General features: G+C 42.2%; 2 protein-coding genes across 4 annotated transcripts in view; one reads left to right on the top strand and one right to left on the bottom strand.

The window, feature by feature from the left end:
* The window catches only part of IQCK (IQ motif containing K), a 126,486-nt gene extending 112,040 nt beyond the window's left edge, over positions 1 to 14,446 (top strand). The window contains exon 9 of the mRNA XM_033962950.1: positions 13,490 to 14,446. Coding sequence (XP_033818841.1) covers positions 13,490 to 13,575 — 86 coding nt within the window. The 3' untranslated portion in view covers positions 13,576 to 14,446. The remainder of the gene's footprint in view (positions 1 to 13,489) is intronic.
* GPRC5B (G protein-coupled receptor class C group 5 member B) overlaps positions 3,238 to 18,173 on the bottom strand; it is an 89,080-nt gene continuing 74,144 nt past the window's right edge. For all 3 annotated transcript variants that reach the window (XM_033962948.1, XM_033962947.1, XM_033962946.1), the window contains one exon: positions 3,238 to 6,625. In XM_033962948.1, coding sequence (XP_033818839.1) covers positions 6,572 to 6,625 — 54 coding nt within the window. In that variant the 3' untranslated portion in view covers positions 3,238 to 6,571. The remainder of the gene's footprint in view (positions 6,626 to 18,173) is intronic.

Below are 18,173 nucleotides of genomic sequence, written 5' to 3'. Positions count from 1 at the left end.
TAAAATCAGCGATCTCCCAATCCAATAAGAGCCGCAGCTGTGCAGCCCGGTAGTACCACAATAAATTAGGTACCGCGCGCCCCCCTCTATCCCTGGCTGCCCACAAAGCAGCTCTGGAAATACGAGGAGATTTCCCCTGCCAAATAAAGCGAAAAAACAAAGCATGTAGTTGCTTCAACACCAAATGTGGGACTGCGACCGGCAACGTTTGAAAGAGAAAGAGCAAATGGGGTAGGACATTCATTTTCAAAACTGCTATGCGACCCCACCAAGATAACCAAAACCCGTTCCAGCGTTGAATATCAGTCCGAATTTGTTGAATAATTCTAGCATAGTTAGCTGTATACAATTGAGATAGATCGGTTGGTAAACGAATTCCCAGATAGCGAATAACCCCAGGAGCCCAGCGAAAAGGAAACCGGACAGCCAAACGACGTTGATCCTCCACCCCCAGGGTTACATTCAACTATTCAGATTTATCCATGTTTACCGTGAACCCCGAAAGCTGCCCATATTCTAAAAAGAGATCAACTAAAATTGGTAATGAGTCCTCCGGGTCCCGGACATACAATAACACATCATCGGCAAAGAGTGCTATACGATGTTCAATATCTCCCACTCGTACCCCCATTAAGTCACCATGTTCCCGAATACGAATGGCCAGAGGTTCCATAGAAAGGGCAAACAACAGAGGAGATAAAGGGCACCCCTGTCGAGTACCTCTCGCAATGGAAAAAAAGTCGCTATAAATCCCATTAATACACACAGTAGCCCTTGGAGCTGCATAAAAGGCCTGCACCCATGTCAAAAAGAAAACTCCCAACCCCATCTTCGACATCACCTGCCATAAAAAGTTCCAATCAACCTGATCGAAAGCCTTCTCGGCATCGATCGCCAGAAAAGCTACTTTAGCAGATGTCCGCTGAGCAGCCCACATAAGGTGTAATGTGCGTCTAATATTATCACGCACCTGTCTATTTTGAACAAAACCAGATTGATCCAAATGTACCAAAGACGGCAGTACCCTCCCCAACCGAAGAGCCAACACTTTAGCAAGAATTTTTGCATCAGTATTCAGTAACGAAATCGGCCGGTAGGACCCGCACCCCATCGGATCTTTGTTCGGTTTAAGCAGGACTGAAATCCCAGCCTCCCCCATAGTGGAGGGCAATGGAGAGCCATCCCTCACCCCATTTGCAACCCGAACCAACAACGGAGCAAGAACCTCTCGAAAAAGTTTATAAAACTGATTAGTATAGCCATCCAGGCCCGGCGATTTCCCTAACATCAAATCAGCAATGACTCCCAAGACTTCCCCTAACTCAATAGGCTCATTAAGCAATTCCCTATCCGCATCCGAAAGTCGAGGAAGCCGCAACTGCGAAAGGTATCTCTCAATAGCAGCTGGATCTCGCCCCTGTGAGGGTCCATACAAATCAGAATAAAAATTAAGGAAAACTGATCTAATAGCTGAGTCAGTCCGATGCACTGTCCCTCCTGCATCCCGTATCTGTGTAATAGCCGCTCTCGCCTGCTTCAGCTTAATCAACCGAGCCAAGCGAGATCCAGGTGTATTATTATATTCATAGACTGATTGCCGCAAACGTGTCCTCAAAAACTCATATTCCTCCATCTGCAGTAGGGAGAGCTCCGCCCGTGCCTTAACTAATTGTTCATATATTAAGGGGTCCTGGTGTCTCTGGTGCAGCCTCCCCAACCGTTCCAATTGTTCCCGAAACATCAGGGAGCGCTGAGCCCGGAGGCGCTTACGACGAGCACCTCATTTGATAAAGATACCCCGTATTACCACCTTCAGAGCATCCCACAATGTTGCATCAGTAACCGTAGCATTATCATTAATCTGAAGGTATTGGTCCACAGTCTCATACACCTCCCGGACCACAGCTGGATCTTTCAATAGAGATTCATTAAGTCTCCAGAAACGGCCTCCCTCCCCTGTCCAATACCCCACACTAGTTACCCACACAGGCGCGTGATCAGAAATTTGAATAGTCCCAAGTTCCGCCTGGCGAATTCCTCCCCACGAATTGCGATGGACCCACAACCCGTCTATGCGTGCGTACGATTTATGTGCATGTGAGTAGTGGGTATAAGTGCGTTGTGTAGGATGCAACAACCTCCAGCTGTCCACCAAGCCCAGAGAAGAAAATAAGGACAGTAAAGCCCGTCTAGCAGCCCTTGACGGAGACCTAGTCCCACCCCCAGAATGATCCAAAGTAACATCAGGTGTAACATTAAAATCCCCACCAAGATACACAGACCCTTTCGCAAAACCAACCAGTTCTTCTTTGATAGACCCAAAATAACTGGCTTGACCCTTATTGGGGCCATACAAATTGATAAGGGTGATTGTGCGACCCTGAAACGTAGCCACGAGAGCCAAACATCTCCCTGCACCATCCCGATATACATGATCAACCACCAACCCCAAGCCCTTTCGTACCAATATGGCCAAACCCCCCACCCTCTTCCCTGGGGTCGACCCCTGGTGGGTCCAAATCTGATCATAATAGCGTGAATTTAAAACCGCCACATCTCGAGGCCTCAAATGTGTTTCCTGAAGTAGACAAACATCCCATTGCATGCGAATCATTTCCTTAGTCACAATACTACGCTTCCCAGGACTATTAAGTCCATTAACATTCCACGAACCTACAGTAAACAGCTTCTCCTCTACCCTCCCCATCCCCCCTCCCACCTGAAAACTTCACTTTTTCCCTGTTTTTAGGGAAAAAGTTCAGTTTACAGTAAAATGTGGAGGGTTACAACCCCCCAAACGCCGGCGCGATGTCTATTAAGTAAACTGGGGAGGGTTCCCCAACAAAACCCCCTGTCGGAGCCCCTAAAACTGTAATTTAGAGCAGCGCAGCGGTGCACGCTGCGCTCAATTGGCGGCGCGCGCTTTTGTCTTTCGCGCCGTTGTCTATGAACCATATGGAAGGGACTTTGCCAACAGCATCTGTCCCTTGAAGGGTAGTCTGCTTAACAAAAGACACCTTCTGAGTTTGCTTGCATAAAGAAAAACTTAAGAGGGTGCTGTGCTCCATTGCAGAGGGGGAGGAGTTTCAAGTTCTTAAAGTGACACTGACACTCTTCTATAGTTCGCAGGAAAAAGAATCAACAGCTACAATACGGACTCCTGTATCTGCAACAGAACATTCTTTGAGATTTGCATATTAGAAAGCATAAAAATGAAATGCACTTTGCAGAGAGACATGTTGGATAGAACAGTTTATTGGTTGTCATTTACAGTTCTGCTTCAGTAAGTGTATGTCACACTAATGTACAGAAGTAATTTACATAGAACTTCTAATAATACATCAAGTAATGCAACATGAACAATTCCTATACAGCTGTTGTTCACAAGGGGGAATAAGATTAAGACTAAAGATTCAGAAGAGATCATAGAATATTTTAGTCATGTAGGAAATAGTATATTTCTACAAACCTGACATCATGTAGAAAATATTTATTCATTTTAATAAGGCAAGAATGTCGTTGTGGTTTGGAAATGAAAGTAGGCTACGTTAGAATTGATACAGTGTCATCTACCATTATTTTCTAGTGGAATTTTAGTGAATGGAGCACTGTCAAAAGTTGCTTTATTGGCAAAAAAGAAATTCTTGGAAAAAAAAAATCATGGCGTGTTTAATATTATAGTGTACATCATTTGAAAAATGGATTGAAGCTTCCTGATGGTAATTGTTTACATTTCAGGGATTAGGATTTTAGAGCTTTTTTTTACAAAGCCACGTTAGGCTTATCACCAGCCGCGGTGGTATTAGCTTCGATGCTCATAGAATTCCTATGAGCATTTGAGCTAATACCGATGCGACCGGCGATAAAAATGGTCTAATGCAGCTTCATAAAATGGGGGGGATGTTTGCCAGAAATGACTGACAAGAGTATTAGTGTAACTATAGTGGATGAGTTAATCCTGTTCACTTCTGTTTTAGATGTATTAATCTTCTTTTCCAAATCTGTGCTAAGGGCAAATTACAGATTCAGGTAGAGGAGTCATTTACATACCTTTGCTGCTGCATCATGGCTCTTCTCATGTATGTACCCAACAGTGTCATTTTAAAGTAAAGACCTGGCATGGACTCTTGTCTTCTAGAGTCCCCAAACTCTTTTGTCCTTCCACAGGCAGTTGATTCCAAGGAAGTCACATGTATAACCTTTCACGAGTTATGGAAAATTATGTTTGGATTCTATTAGGAAATTCAGTCTACACAAGCTTTGGTCATCATCACTATGAAGCAGAGGTTCTTAACCCAGTCCTCAGGGCATACAAAGCCAGTCATGTTTTTGGGCTACCCATAATGAATATGCATGATATAATTGTGTAATTCCACCCAAACGTTGGGGGCCAGAAGGATGTCCATAATAAAGGACAGCTGTTCTGTAAGTTACTGATTGATGAGATACAGATAAATGCATTGCTCATCTCCACACTTTGATTTTCCTTAAAATAGGACTCAGTTCAGTAAAGGCTGTTTAATAAATTGCAGGAAGGTTTTGAAGTAAGTGCCAAAATTAACACAGGTTAACCGCAACACCTGTTTGGAGTGTTCCCACTATCTTGCTATACAACTAACATGTGATAAAGAACCTTTCTCTGTGTTAACTGCATTACAGATAATAATATGAAGTTAGCTACAGGTCATTTTGCAAAGCTGTGCTGCCAAACCTCTCATAGGAACAGAATAGGCAGCTCAGGCATTTAACGTGTGCTGTTTGGTAGCACAGCTTTGTAAAAAGACCCGCTAGCGAGGTGGATTTAAACACTGTTGCATTCCTATTTAATGATTGATAACAAGCTCTTCCTTAACTGAAAGGCAGTGTTCCCACCCATGCCATACTCTTTTCTGCATTAGCTGTTATCACAGAAATCACTGCATGTGAATTATTAAAGATGCCATGTTAACATAGCATATTAATTACTAACAGCAACAGCTACTGGAGATGGGGCATTTAAACCTCCACCTTGAACACCCTGCAGTAGAAATTTCTAGATTTTGCTCATTTTAAAATTTTCTCACTGAAGTTCACCCATGAAGTATATCGCAAACATCATACGTCGCTATGGGCTGAATTCTGCAAACAGCACCCACGTCAGTGGCAGCTTAAAAACCAATCACCGATTGTGTGTCCTGTTAAACATAGGTGCCGGTAATGTTGGCCAGTGTTTTGAAGGCCTACGTTCCTGGTTCCTATGGTTGGCATGAATCGCATATACAGATGCACCTAGTGGCGCTAATGTCATTTCTGGCATAAACCACACCTCCACTGACCCAAGGTACCCTTTGGCGCCTCTGTAGACACAATTACAGGGTCTATTTTGGAGGTTTCTATATATTTTTAAATGCTGTGGCCAAATACCACACTAATTAAAACAATTAAGTTAGATGGCGGTAGGGCATCTATTGAACTTACGGCACCATCTAGAGCACGGATCTCAAAGTCCCTCCCCAAGGGCAGCAATCCAGTCGGGTTTTCAGGATTTCCCCAATGAATATGCATTGAAAGCAGTGCATGCACATAGATCTCATGCATATTCATTGGGGAAATCCTGAACACCCGACTGGATTGCGGCCCTCGAGGAGGGACTTTGAGACCCGTGATCTACAGTGTATAAATGCTCATTTTGGGAGCAATTTTAGCCCTGGCGCTAAGTTTCACAAGAAAGTTTTCTTTGAAAATTGTGCCCACATACTTTGCTATTTTTGTATGCGACTGCGCAGGCATAAAATCGCACATGTACCTTTGGAAAGTAAATGTATTTATGCTCTCTCTATGGCCAAGCTAAAAGCTTCCATGCTGTGTGCGAGTGAAAGCCCATACAGGGTTTATGTACTCTAAGGAGGACAGTTGCAGCCCAAGTAATGCACCTTTTGAAAGTTGCCACTGGATTTCTATGACAGAAATCCTTGTGTACAGATTTCATTAGTCAAGACACCTCATCCCTGGTTTATGTGCCTGTAAAGCAAATGGTATAACCTGAGATTTCAGTTCTGCTGTGTAAATGTGAATTTTTTAACATTGGTGAAGAAATATAGAGAAAATGAATGATTATTGGGATGGAGTAAGAATCCAGACACATATCATTTTTATTGCAGAGAGTTGCTGCTGTAGTCCTTTTCTTGCTGAGACTTTCTAATGGATTATTGTCAGACTGAAGCCTGCTATTGCATATCATAAAACATCAGTAGCTGCTCCGATTAAGACAAATATTTAACCCCTATGAGCTTCTTTATCATATTTCTCTTTTCCTAGACTTTAGATATCACTTTCACAGTATATGTCTGCTAAACTCAGACCAATATCTGTGCACATCTATTGGAAGCATATAGCGATAGTGTGTGGTAGGTCTGTAATAACATGCTTTTGATTTTATGATTTCAACTCTTGCTCGAAGAGCCTATGGTCAAATCCCATGCTATGGCACATTCTCTCAACTTGACTTTACTGAGGGAGCTCATCCCAGTCCATAACCACTTCCGAATCCTGATGCACATGTGTGTGTCCATGCTAAAGGCAAACCTCAGCTTCAGACCTGGCTTTTAGTTCCTTCCTTCTGGTTCAAGATGAACTGCCGGATATCCTAGCAAAGACAATAAGGGAAACAAACATGAGAGGCTAATTCCAGCAATTCAGTTAACCCACAGATACGATTACTGCATTTCTTTTTAGAAGCCAGTCCGAGCCTGTTTGTGTAATGAAGCAGGAGGATAAGAATGCAAATGAAGATCTAGCTTTACATATTAACTATAAAGTCACAAACATATATACCTCCCCCCCCAAATGATGGCATAGAATTTTTATTCTACGTTCTAAGTTAGGTGACCGTGTTCCAAAAGCTCTTTTGCTGCAGTCTCCAACCAGGCATTCTGGCTCAGGCAAGAGTATTTTCAGCTGCTGTATTGGATTTGTGGCTCTTAGATTACACTTAGTCAGAGCCTGGCCCAGCACTCAGATTCTTCAAGGGCAGCCAGAGGCGAGCTGCTGTACTTGCATTTTCACCATTCCCTTGTGGCAAATACTTCAGTCACCATTATTGAAAAGGTTTTCTTAGATATTTAATTATGGCCAGACAAGATCATCCCACTGGCACTAAATTATGCTTAATAGTAGATATTCCATCCTCATAAAAAAAATTGGCAGGTACCTGAACTCCTACATTGATTTCAGAAAATAACAGAAATGACTTTCATTAAAAACTGTTGGTATGATTAATATTTTCTGTGGTAGGCTTTTCCTTCGTGTTTCAAGTGAGAAAGCAACCTCCATGAAGTTGACTTTAGACTTGAAGTCTGTTGTAAGGATTTGGTCAGGCTACTGCAGTGTTCAGCCCTGATTCTGGATCAAAGCAGACATCTATCCTTCTTTCTTATATTAAGGGCTTCTCTTTAAAGAAAAATAGTCTGTTATAGTACTTGATAAAAAGGTTAGGAGGGAAAGAAAAAAATGAGGAAATAAAGCAAACAATGTTGTTGGGGTTTTATTTCCTGTGGCTGTAATGTACATTCTCCAAGGACAAGCAGGCATAATATTCTCACATGTGGGTGATGCCATTCACAGAACCTGATATAGACACTGCTAAGTCCACTGTCACTTTAAATTTTTAGGCAGTGCCCATACTATGCATATGCTGCTACCTGACGTAAGCTCATGGGACCATCAGTTCTTAGTTTTCTGCAGAGCTAAGAAGCTGTGCATTAAACATTTTTGCACCATCCTAACATAAGAACATAAGCAATGCCTCTGCTGGGTCAGACCTGAGGTCCATCGTGCCCAGCAGCCAGCTCACGCGGCGGCCCCAACAGGTCCAGGACCTGTGCAGTGATCCTCTATTTATACCCTTCTATCCTCCTTTCCAGCAGGAAATTGTCCAATCCTTTCTTAAACCCCAATACCGTACTCTGCCCTATTACATCCTCTGGAAGCGCATTCCAGGTGTCCACCACACGCTGGGTAAAGAAGAACTTCCTAGCATTTATTTTGAATCTGTCCCCTTTCAGTTTTTCCAAATGCCCTCTTGTTCTTATATTTTTTGAAAGTTTGAAGAATCTGTCCCTATCTACTCTCTCTATGCCCCTCATGATCTTATAAGTCTCTATCATATCCCCTCTAAGTCTCCTCTTCTCCAGAGAAAAGAGACCCAGTTTCTCCAATCTCTCAGCGTATGAAAGGTTTTCCATCCCTTTTATCAAGATGTGTCGCTCTCCTCTGAACCCTCTCGAGTAACGCCATATCCTTCTTAAGGTAGGGCGACCAATATTGCATGCAGTATTCCAGATGCGGGCGCACCATCGCCCGATACAGTGGTAGGATAACTTCTTTCGTCCTGGTTGTAATACCCTTCTTGATCATACCTAGCATTCTATTCGCTCTTAGCGGCCGCTGCGCACTGTGCCGTCGGCTTCATTGTAATAATAATAATAACAGCTTATATACCGCAATACCGTGAAGTTCTATGCGGTTTACAAAGATTAAGCAAAGGTACAAATTGATTGACAGAGGGGAGGAAGAAAGAGGGTTAATAGGACAGGAAATCCATTTTTGAGGAGAGAGTGATCAATAGAACAAGTTAATCGCTATAGAGGGAAGAGAGGAGAGGATCAGTTGTCTAGATACTTTAGGAACAGGTGTGTTTTCAGACATTTCCTAAATTCCTCAAAAGTTGATTTTTTTTTGTCATTTTATAATTCTTTTCATTTTTTCTCATTTCCCTTGACTTTGGTTCCATTTTTTTTTTTTGGCCTTCTGGCTACATCAAGGCTCTTCTTTTGCCTAGGGAGCATCAATGTTTTTCAGTGTACTTTTCATTCGACCATTGATTTTGTATCAGCTGTTTTTCCCTCCATGTCAAAGAGGGTGCCAAGTGGCTTCAAGAAATATACTCGCTGTAATTGTACTATTTCAGGCTCTGAACCACTTAATTGGTGTGTCTAAGTCTACTTCCTACCTTCTCAATTTGGTTGGTATTCGTTTCAGGTGTTATCAACTTGCATTTCACCTCCACCTGGATAAGAAGCCTCCTCCTGATGCGTCAGACCTCAACATGGTTCTCTCTGCTTTCATGAGATCTTTCTTCGAGCTGCTTAAATCTTACTCATCTCAAACTTCTCACTTAGGTCATTTTCCTCAAAGCCCTTCTGTTTGCAGAGTATATTTGATTTAAAGATCATTTAAATTATGGTTTGCTACAGAAAGACTCATTCTTGATGAAGGTTTCAATTTAAAAAAAAAAATTTTCTGATTAGTTTTACAGTTCTATCAAAATGACTGATAACATAACTTTATTCTTAGAAAAACATAGCAGTGTTCTCCCTAGAGCAGGGGTGTCAAAGTCCCTCCTTGAGGGCTGCAATCCAGTCGGGTTTTCAGGATTTCCCCAATGAGATCTATTTGCATGCACTGCTTTCATTGTATGCTAATAGATCTCATGCATATTCATTGGGGAAATCCTGAAAACCCAACTGGATTGCGGCCCTCGAAGAGGGACTTTGACACCCCTGGTCTAGAGCCTTTTAGCCGGGCGCTCTGTCCGGCTGTCATCTCAGTTGTGAATCTTGGTGCTGCCGCCGCTGCTCAAACATTTTTAAAAACCTTCTCACCAGCTTGGGGATTCCTCGGGCTGACTCGGCACAGCCTGATGAGCAGCCAGAAGTTCAATGTTCGACTCCCGCCTCAGCTTGATTTTTTTTTTTTTTAAAGCACCAGCAAGCGACTTGAAACCAAGTTCCAGGGTTCTGACGGTAACAATGTGCATGCTGTTTTCCCTTATCCCCCTCCGAAACCGTAAATTACATCCTTGGGGGGGGGGGGGAGGAAAGAGAAGGGAAGCCGGCACGCACAGTGTTACCGTTAGAGCCCTGGTGCATGGATTTAATTTGCTACAGGCTAAGGCGGGACAACAAGGGAAGCTTACAACTTGCTTGCTTCGGGCCTTCCTCGCTGCTGGGTCCTACTTTCTGTTTCCACGAAGGCAGGACAGGGTAGCGAGGAAGGCCCGAAGCAAGCAAGTTGTAAGCTTCCCTATCTCCCGCTTTAGCCTGTAGCAAATTGTGAATGCTGAACTTCTGGGGGGAGAGAAATGCTGCTGCACCCAATTGGGAAGAGAGAGGGAAGGAGGGAGAAGGAAGACCAGGGAAGGGAGAGGAGAGGAAAAAGAGATGCCAAGACCATGGGAGGGAGGGAAAGGAAAGGAGATACCAGACCATGGAGGGGGAGAGATGTCAGGGCATATGGAGGGGGGAGAAAGAGACAGATGCCAGACCAGGGGAAAGGAAGGAAGGAGAGGAGATGCCAGATAATAGAGGAGGAGATGGAAGGAGAGGAGAGAGATGCCAGGGCATGGGGAGAGAGAAGGGAAACTAAGGAGACAAATACCAGACCAGAGGGAAAGGAAGGAGCGGAGGTGCCAGAGCGAGGGAGAAATAGGAGAGAGAGATGCCAGGGCATTGTACAATTGTACATGGGGCGAGGGAAGGAGATAGAGATGCCAGAGCATAGGGGAGGGGGTGAAGACAGAAAAATGGAGAGTGGGTGAAGCTGAGGGCACAGGATATAGTTTATTGAAGGGACATAAAAAGAGGGAAGATGCCGTATGGAAGAGAGAGGGCAGACACTGGATGGAAAGGGCAGAGAGGGTAAACAGTGGATGGAAGGGGTAGAAAGAGGCTGGGTAGAGGCTGGGTGGAAGGGGCAAAGAGAGGACAAATGCTGTATAGAAAGAGGAAAGCGAAGAGAAGATGATTGAAGCAGAAACAACAAAAGGTGGAAAGAATTTTTTTTTGTTTTTACGTAGAATCAAGTAGTATTGTAACTGTATTGATAAAAGTTTATAAATAGTGAGATAAAAGGCTTCTTTTGTTTACCTCGTTGGAATGACTACGAGACGGCATTGTATCTTCCAAAAACAGACAATATTCGTTTATTGTTAGAATAAAAAGTTACAATATTACAGCAGCCAAGGCATAGCAAAGCATAATGTATTGTCAGTTCAGAATATACAATGGAGAGAAGAATTTTCACTCGTATGCGTAACAGGGGGCTAGCAGTTCCCTATAGTATAAGTAACTGAATCTTTCTCTGGCTCTACTTAGCAAGCACGTGTTTTTTATACAGAGAAATTCTTCCTTTGTTCCAAGAAAGGCCATCCTCTAGCTCTGGTTATGTACTTCCCTATTGGTACATAAAATGATGTACAGCTAACTCCTCTTTCCCTTAGTCCATGCCTCTCTCTCACCTCCACACCCCCCAGTAAAAGGGGGGCCTTACAGAAACAGAGAACTGCTTCTAAACTTCCTTCTTTCAGCACAGAGACCTGCAACTGTTAATTAGAGGTTTTAAAATTCTATGCATATTTGAGTTGGTGTCCTTGTAAGATGAAAAGTTGGCAATGAGATGGCCTTTCCACAATCCAGCTGTCTGGTTCCCATAGCTTGGTTCAGAGACAGAGAGTCCATGGTTTGGTACCAAGATCTTTCATCTTGTTACACCCACATGAGCAGAGCTCCTTGCTCATTATAAATGGTTTATGGCTTTTTAGGGTGTCTGGCATATGAAGTCATACAGCAGTGATAAGAGTCCAGCAGGGCCTTGAAGAGATAGACTCCCAGCAGGGAATGAAAACAAGAACATCATTGCTGGCATTGCAAAGACTGCAACTGTAGCAAGGTACACAGGCTGGGCCTGGCTATGGGAAAATATGTCTGTAGTTGCCAGCATACACAAGTGAAAATCTAGGTCTGTAGAGTCAAGTAGAATCATCCAGATGTCCAGGATATACATGTCAATAGGAAATGGAAATAAGTCTTTTTTTTGGGTCTAAACCCCTTTCCTCAGGTCAGGACAGGATACCATAACAGCAGTATACTGTACTGTCTTGAAGAAAGATTTGGCCTCTGAAAGCTAATTGAAAAATGGATTAGTCCAATAAAATGGTATTTTCATATTTCTCGTTATTTCTTTTACTTCTATTTGTTAATTTGTAAAGTGGTGATTGTTATGTATCAGTTTTTTTCAAATTTATATTTACTGTCTTTATATTATGCACAGTATTAGGGGACATGTGCCACTGTTTCTGTGGTGTTGCATTGTATGCAGAGTCTGGTTTCTTAGCGTATCAGGTTAACCTTTGTCTACATATTTCTATTTTTAGTGTGTGATTATTCCCCATATTGGGAGAAGCTGTTTCTGTCTTCTTTGTGTATGAAAAGGACATGGTTTTCTGTTAGCATTGACTGTGCAGGATCTGGCTTGTTTAGTTTTACAATGCATGAGTTGGTGTTCTAGTGCTCACTGCAGTGTTTAAGATGCTGCCTTTTCCAAGGTGCAACCTTGTTGTGTGACTCATGGATTATTACTAAAAATAAATGTTTTATATAGAGGAGGGGGTTGTTAAAGAAATGATCACCACTAGCTGTCATATATACTAGGTACACCACTGGAGTTAATGACCCTATTCTAACCACCAAATTTCCTTGTCCCGCACCACCCGGCTGTAAAAAAGTTCTGGGGAGAACATTGCTTAGATAAATAATTATGTTTATTAAAATTTGATATACCACAGAAGCTTACAACAATTCTCAGCAGTTTACAATAAAATTATAACGATAAAGAAAATACAAATATAGGACATACCTAACCTCAACCAAAGAAACACAAACAAACTATCCAAACAAGCAATAAATACACTATGCCTTAGTAAAAGGGCCCTTAAGTTTCCTCAGCTTGGAATCAATCTGGAATGTTATATCAACTAACTAAGGAGAAAGCAGCTTAAAAACAGCTTTGTTGCAGTGGTTCGGTGCTTCCCGTGCATCACAAGGCAAAAACTGCAGCGTTAGTTGAGAATCTGACAAATTTTTGCACTGCATCTATTGAAGAAATCTGCAAAGAGGCTCCTTGGTCCTCAGTCCATAGGTTTACTTCTCATTATTGTTTTAGAACACATATTCAGAAGAGAGTCAGTTTGGGCAAGCAGTTCTGCAGCATCTATTTTCTACTTAAAGCCAACCTTCCCTCCTACCCTATAGGTTTTGCCAAGCTCCTGTATATTCAGTTTTTAAACTCTTCCAGAGACATGATCTTGGCAGCTTGGGAGTTCCAAATGTAAGAATATTATGCCTGCTTGTTCCCAGAGAAAGCAAAGATTCTTTCCTGTAGCAAGTGTTCTCAGAGGCAGGCATATATTCTCACAATCCACCCACCTCCCTTAGTTGGTATCTTAGCTTTGTTACTAAACTGGTGGTCCCACAAGCCATTAGGTGGGAAGGCCCTAGCACACACAGACACTACCTAAAGATTTAAAGTGACAGTATACTTGGTATACAAGGTTCTATGGATGACACCACCCACTTATGAGAATATACACCTGCTGGTCTTTGGAGAACATCTGCTTCAGGTAAGTGTCTAAGCTTTTAATAACCTCTAATATTCTACTTCTGTTCTATTCTAGTAAGAAAAAAATTCAAGAAAGCGTCCGATAGAACTGGGCCTAGTTCTAGTAAAACGTTGTCACCACTAGCCGAAGACCTTCACTAAGTATAAAACTCCAATTCTATAATTTTATCTACTGTAGATTTAGCAGTTGAAGATCACCTCCAATTCCCAGTAAAGGATAGGTAACAATTTTAAACCACCAGCAGAACCTTGTAAAATACTTGTTGTATGAAAATCTAACTACTTAGAAGAGGCATGTCGATTTGCTTCTTTCCCCTGTTCATCTGTTACAGCACATTGAGGTGAGGGGGGTGTTTACAGGAAGAATACTACTGTATTATGATTCTGTTTTCTATAAATTGGTGAATAAATGACAGACCCTGAATCATATTCTGTATTTTTACACATTAAAGACGCGCCATATTGAAAGTCTCCTCTTTTGGGGCTACTTCTATGCAATTCCTGGCACGCTCAGGCTTTATGCGTTATCAGTTGTGACTTGCACAGGATTCTAGAGAACAAAAGCACAGCTTTATCTACATTTACTTAAATAAAATTCTCTCATTTTTTACATTCTGATTTTCATTTCATTTTTGGAGAATCGTTTTAGAAAATGTGAGAGAATCTATGTGCCAAATAAACCATGACAATTTTTTTCTTGCTAACAATCCTTCACAGCTATGCTCAGCAATGCCTGTTTCTAATGACCTGATGCTATAAAGGTCTGTTCTCCTAACTTGTGGTAAAAGGTGAGTTTTGCCAAGAGTTGGATGCTGTTGCCCCCTTCCCCCCATGTCACCTAAAAATTAACAGTATTCTGTGCCTGGCTTCCTACATCACACTCTTTTACAAAGGTGCGCTATATTTTTTAGTGCATGATAACTATTAGCACGTGCGCTAAATGCTAACGTGTGCATGTTATCCTATGGATGCGTTAGCAGTTAGTGCACGCGTTGATTTAACGCGCACTAAATCCATACTAAAATGCTTAGCGTACCTTTGTAAAAGAGGGCCACAGTATCCTAGTACAGTGGTACCTCGGTTTACGAGTGCACCAGTTTGCGAGTGTTTTGCAAGACAAGCAAAATATTCGCAAACTTGGTGCCTCGTAAACCGAGCTTGCCTCACTGTACGAGCGCCCCCCCCCGGCACCCCCTCCCCCGCCGCAACCTGAGATCCCCCAACCCATCCGAACCCTCTTCTTACTTCCAGTGTAGCCTCCGCATCGGCACCAGCATGTCCTGTGCCCGAAAATCTGCTTCCTGTGCCGGGCCTTGAGCATATGCGCATGCTCAAGGCCCAGCACAGGAAGCAGATTTTCGGGCACAGGACATGCTGGTGCCGATGCCGATGCTACACTGGAAGTAAGAAGAGGGTTCGGGTGGGTTGGGGGATCTCAGGTTGCGGTGGCGGGGGGTGCCGGATCGTGGTGGGGAGGGTGCCGGTTCGCTACTTGAATGGAGTAGCACTAGCTAGGACTTCAGAAGAACGGGATTTGGGAGTAATCATCAGTGCAGACATGAAGGCTGCCAAACAAGTGGAGAAGGCCTCATCCAAGGCAAGGCAAATGATGGGATGTATCAAGAGAAGCTTCGTCAGCCGCAAGCCTGAAGTCATAATGCCACTTTACAGAGCCATGGTGAGACCTCATCTGGAGTACTGTGTGCAATTCTGGAGGCCACATTACCGTAAAGATGTGCTTCGAGCCGAGTCGGTCCAGCGGATGGCCACTAGAATGGTCTCCGGACTCAAGGGTCTCTCATACGAAGAAAGACTGGGCAAATTGCAGCTCTATACTCTAGAGGAGCGCAGGGAAAGGGGGGACATGATTGAGACATTTAAATATGTCACAGGACGTGTCGAGGTGGAAAACGACATCTTCCTTCTCAAAGGACCATCGGTCACAAGAGGGCACGAACTCAAACTCAGAGGAGGGAACTTTAATAGTGACACCAGGAAGTACTTCTTCACAGAAAGGGTGGTGGATCACTAAAACAAACTTCCGATGCAGGTGATCAAGGCCACCAGCGTGCTCGACTTTAAGAATAAATGGGACATCCACGTAGGATCACTACGAGGGTCGAGCTAAAGAACTAAGTCATTAGCACCCAGACTTAATGGGGTGGGTCAGTAGAGTGGGCAGACTTGGGCTGTAGCCCTTTTCTGCCGTCATCTTTCTATGTTTCTATGAGGGGGGCCTTCGGGGGGGAGCAATGCCGGTTCTCGTGGGGGGGGAGGGAGCAGCGCTGCTGGCCTTGGGGGGGGGAAGGTGGGGGGTGGGAACATATCAAAGCAAGTTTCCCTTACTTCCCATGGGGAAGAGCATTTTGGATTACGAGCATGCTCCTGGAATGGATTATGCTCGTAATCCAAGGTACCACTGAAGTCATAAAGTGAAATGGTGTGGTGGCCATGTTAGTCTACTTTTCAAGATAATATTTAGAAACAAATAAAAACAAAGGAAATAAGGTAATACCTTTTTTTAAAAAAAAAAAAAAAATTGGACTAACTGCATTTTATGATTAGCTTTCAAAACCCCTTCTTTTTGCTTTATTTCTAAATATTACCTAATAGTCACAGATATCCTGCAGTGCTTAGCTCTTTAAAAGGATGTCAAGTTTTGAAGATGTTATAATGCATGAGTTTTTCACAAGTGTAATTGAAGTTTTTGTCCTACAAAAATTCTAGGTAATGTTGGTGAGAGATAGAGAAAAAATCTGGTAAACTGTACCACTGAAAATGATTAAAAATAGCAGGAGGTATGGTCAAGAGTGTTACTGAATGCTTCTCAGTGGATGGATTTTGGAAGAAGAAAATTCTTTTGTTTCTTAGATATAAACAGAAAATCAAATGTTATAGCTGCTGAGTTAACTGAGAACACACCCATCAAGGTTGGGTAGCCTTCCAAGTGTGATCTTCCTAGGGTCTTCAGGCAGATTGAATATATCACTTTCAATCAGATTTTTAAAAAATTTTTGCATTAGGACACATCACATCTTAAATATCTGACTAGAAAGATTGCAGAAATAGTAAAAGCATGTGGTTCTGTTACTTTTCCTGTTTTATCAGTAACTTGTTTTTCTGCCAAAAGTGAGAATCAGTCCAATTCTTAATATATCAGAGCCCACAGGAGATTCAGCAGCAACTGCTTAAAAAGTACTTAGGGCAAGAAATGCATCAGATTTACTGAACTGAGTTACCACAAACATAAGTAAATAGTAAAGCCTTTATTTTTTGTTAAGAACAGCATTTTGAAAATAAAACCATTTATATCCATGCTTTACATTGTTTCATTTTGGATTCTTATTTACAGCCATTATGGTACATTTGATTGTCTTGAAATTCCTTCAGAGCTAACTGCAGAGATTACCAGAATGAGCAAACTGCAGGAAAAGATGGGCATTATAAAACACACACTAATACATTTAATAAATATCAAAACATGGCGCTTAAGTCCTTGTCCATCAATAAAAAGCACAGATTATGTGATCCTGGAAGCCGATATCATTGGCAAGATTATTTCATTAAAAGTTAGTGTCTCATCTACACAGACTAAGAAGTGTGACAAGCTCCTGTGGCTTTCCATCAGTTTCAGCATTCTCCACAACTGTGCATTAATGGCACCTCTTATGAAGGTGCGCTAGTGTTTTTAGTGCACGCGTGCGCTAGCCAAAAAACTACCGCCTGCTCAAGAGGCGGCGGTAGCGGCTAGCGTGTGCTATTCCACGCGTTAAGGCCCTAACACACCTTCGTAAAAGGAGCCCTAAATTTAGAAATCTGATATATACATTTTTAAATCTTCCAAATCAGATTTAACTATATATTCAAATAGTAAGGTTGAAGTAATCCCAGAATGTTGGAAGCATTTGGTTTCTCTTTTTCCAAGTTTTATTAAAATTTATTTAAACTCCTATCAGAAATTCTAAGCGTTTTACAATAATTAAAATAGGAGGGACGAACTAAGACAATTAAACAAGACATAATAATGACGTACAATAAAAACGAAAGGTAAGTAGGGAGAATTACAATGTTTAAAAGTAAAGTAAAGAGGAAATATTCCTATTGCTTTAATAACAGACATGGTAGCTTTCACAGTATGAAGGCGGTTAGTGATTTTTTTTTTTTTTAATAATAAATGTACTATGGGATTGATATTCAAAAATGTCAGGTGTTAACTGTATAAACCATTTGCTGTCAATATTCTGAACAGAACATTTGGCCAGTACTAAAGTTATCTATTCAAAATAATAGTCCATGATGTGGATTGATAGTGAAATTCAGTCATTATCTGGTTACAGTTCTCCAGCTGTCACAGGTCCAAGACATCTGGATATCATAAAGCGGCAATATTCAGCAATTCAGTTATCCAGATTTCTCAAAGAAAGATATCTACTAAAAGTATTGGCATCTACAAACTTAAGAACAGAAGTAAAAACAGGGCTCCTTTAACTAAGGTGCGCTACCGTTTTTTAGCGCACGCACAAACCACGTGCTAAACGAAAAATACTAACGCAAGCTCTATGGAGGCGTTAGCGTTTAATGCGCATGCTAAAACCGCTAGCGCACCTTAGTAAAGGAAAAATTATGTTCTTACCTGTTAATTTTCTTTCCTTTAGACGCAGTAGATGAATCCAGAGACCAAAGGGATAACACACATCTACCAGCAGGCGGAGATAGAGAAACTGATTAACAGGTGGTCC

This window comes from Geotrypetes seraphini, chromosome 11, assembly GCF_902459505.1.
Source record: "Geotrypetes seraphini chromosome 11, aGeoSer1.1, whole genome shotgun sequence".
Taxonomy (NCBI): domain Eukaryota; kingdom Metazoa; phylum Chordata; class Amphibia; order Gymnophiona; family Dermophiidae; genus Geotrypetes; species Geotrypetes seraphini.
The sequence above is the reverse complement of the archived record's forward strand: the minus strand, read 5'-3'. Positions and strand labels throughout refer to the sequence as shown.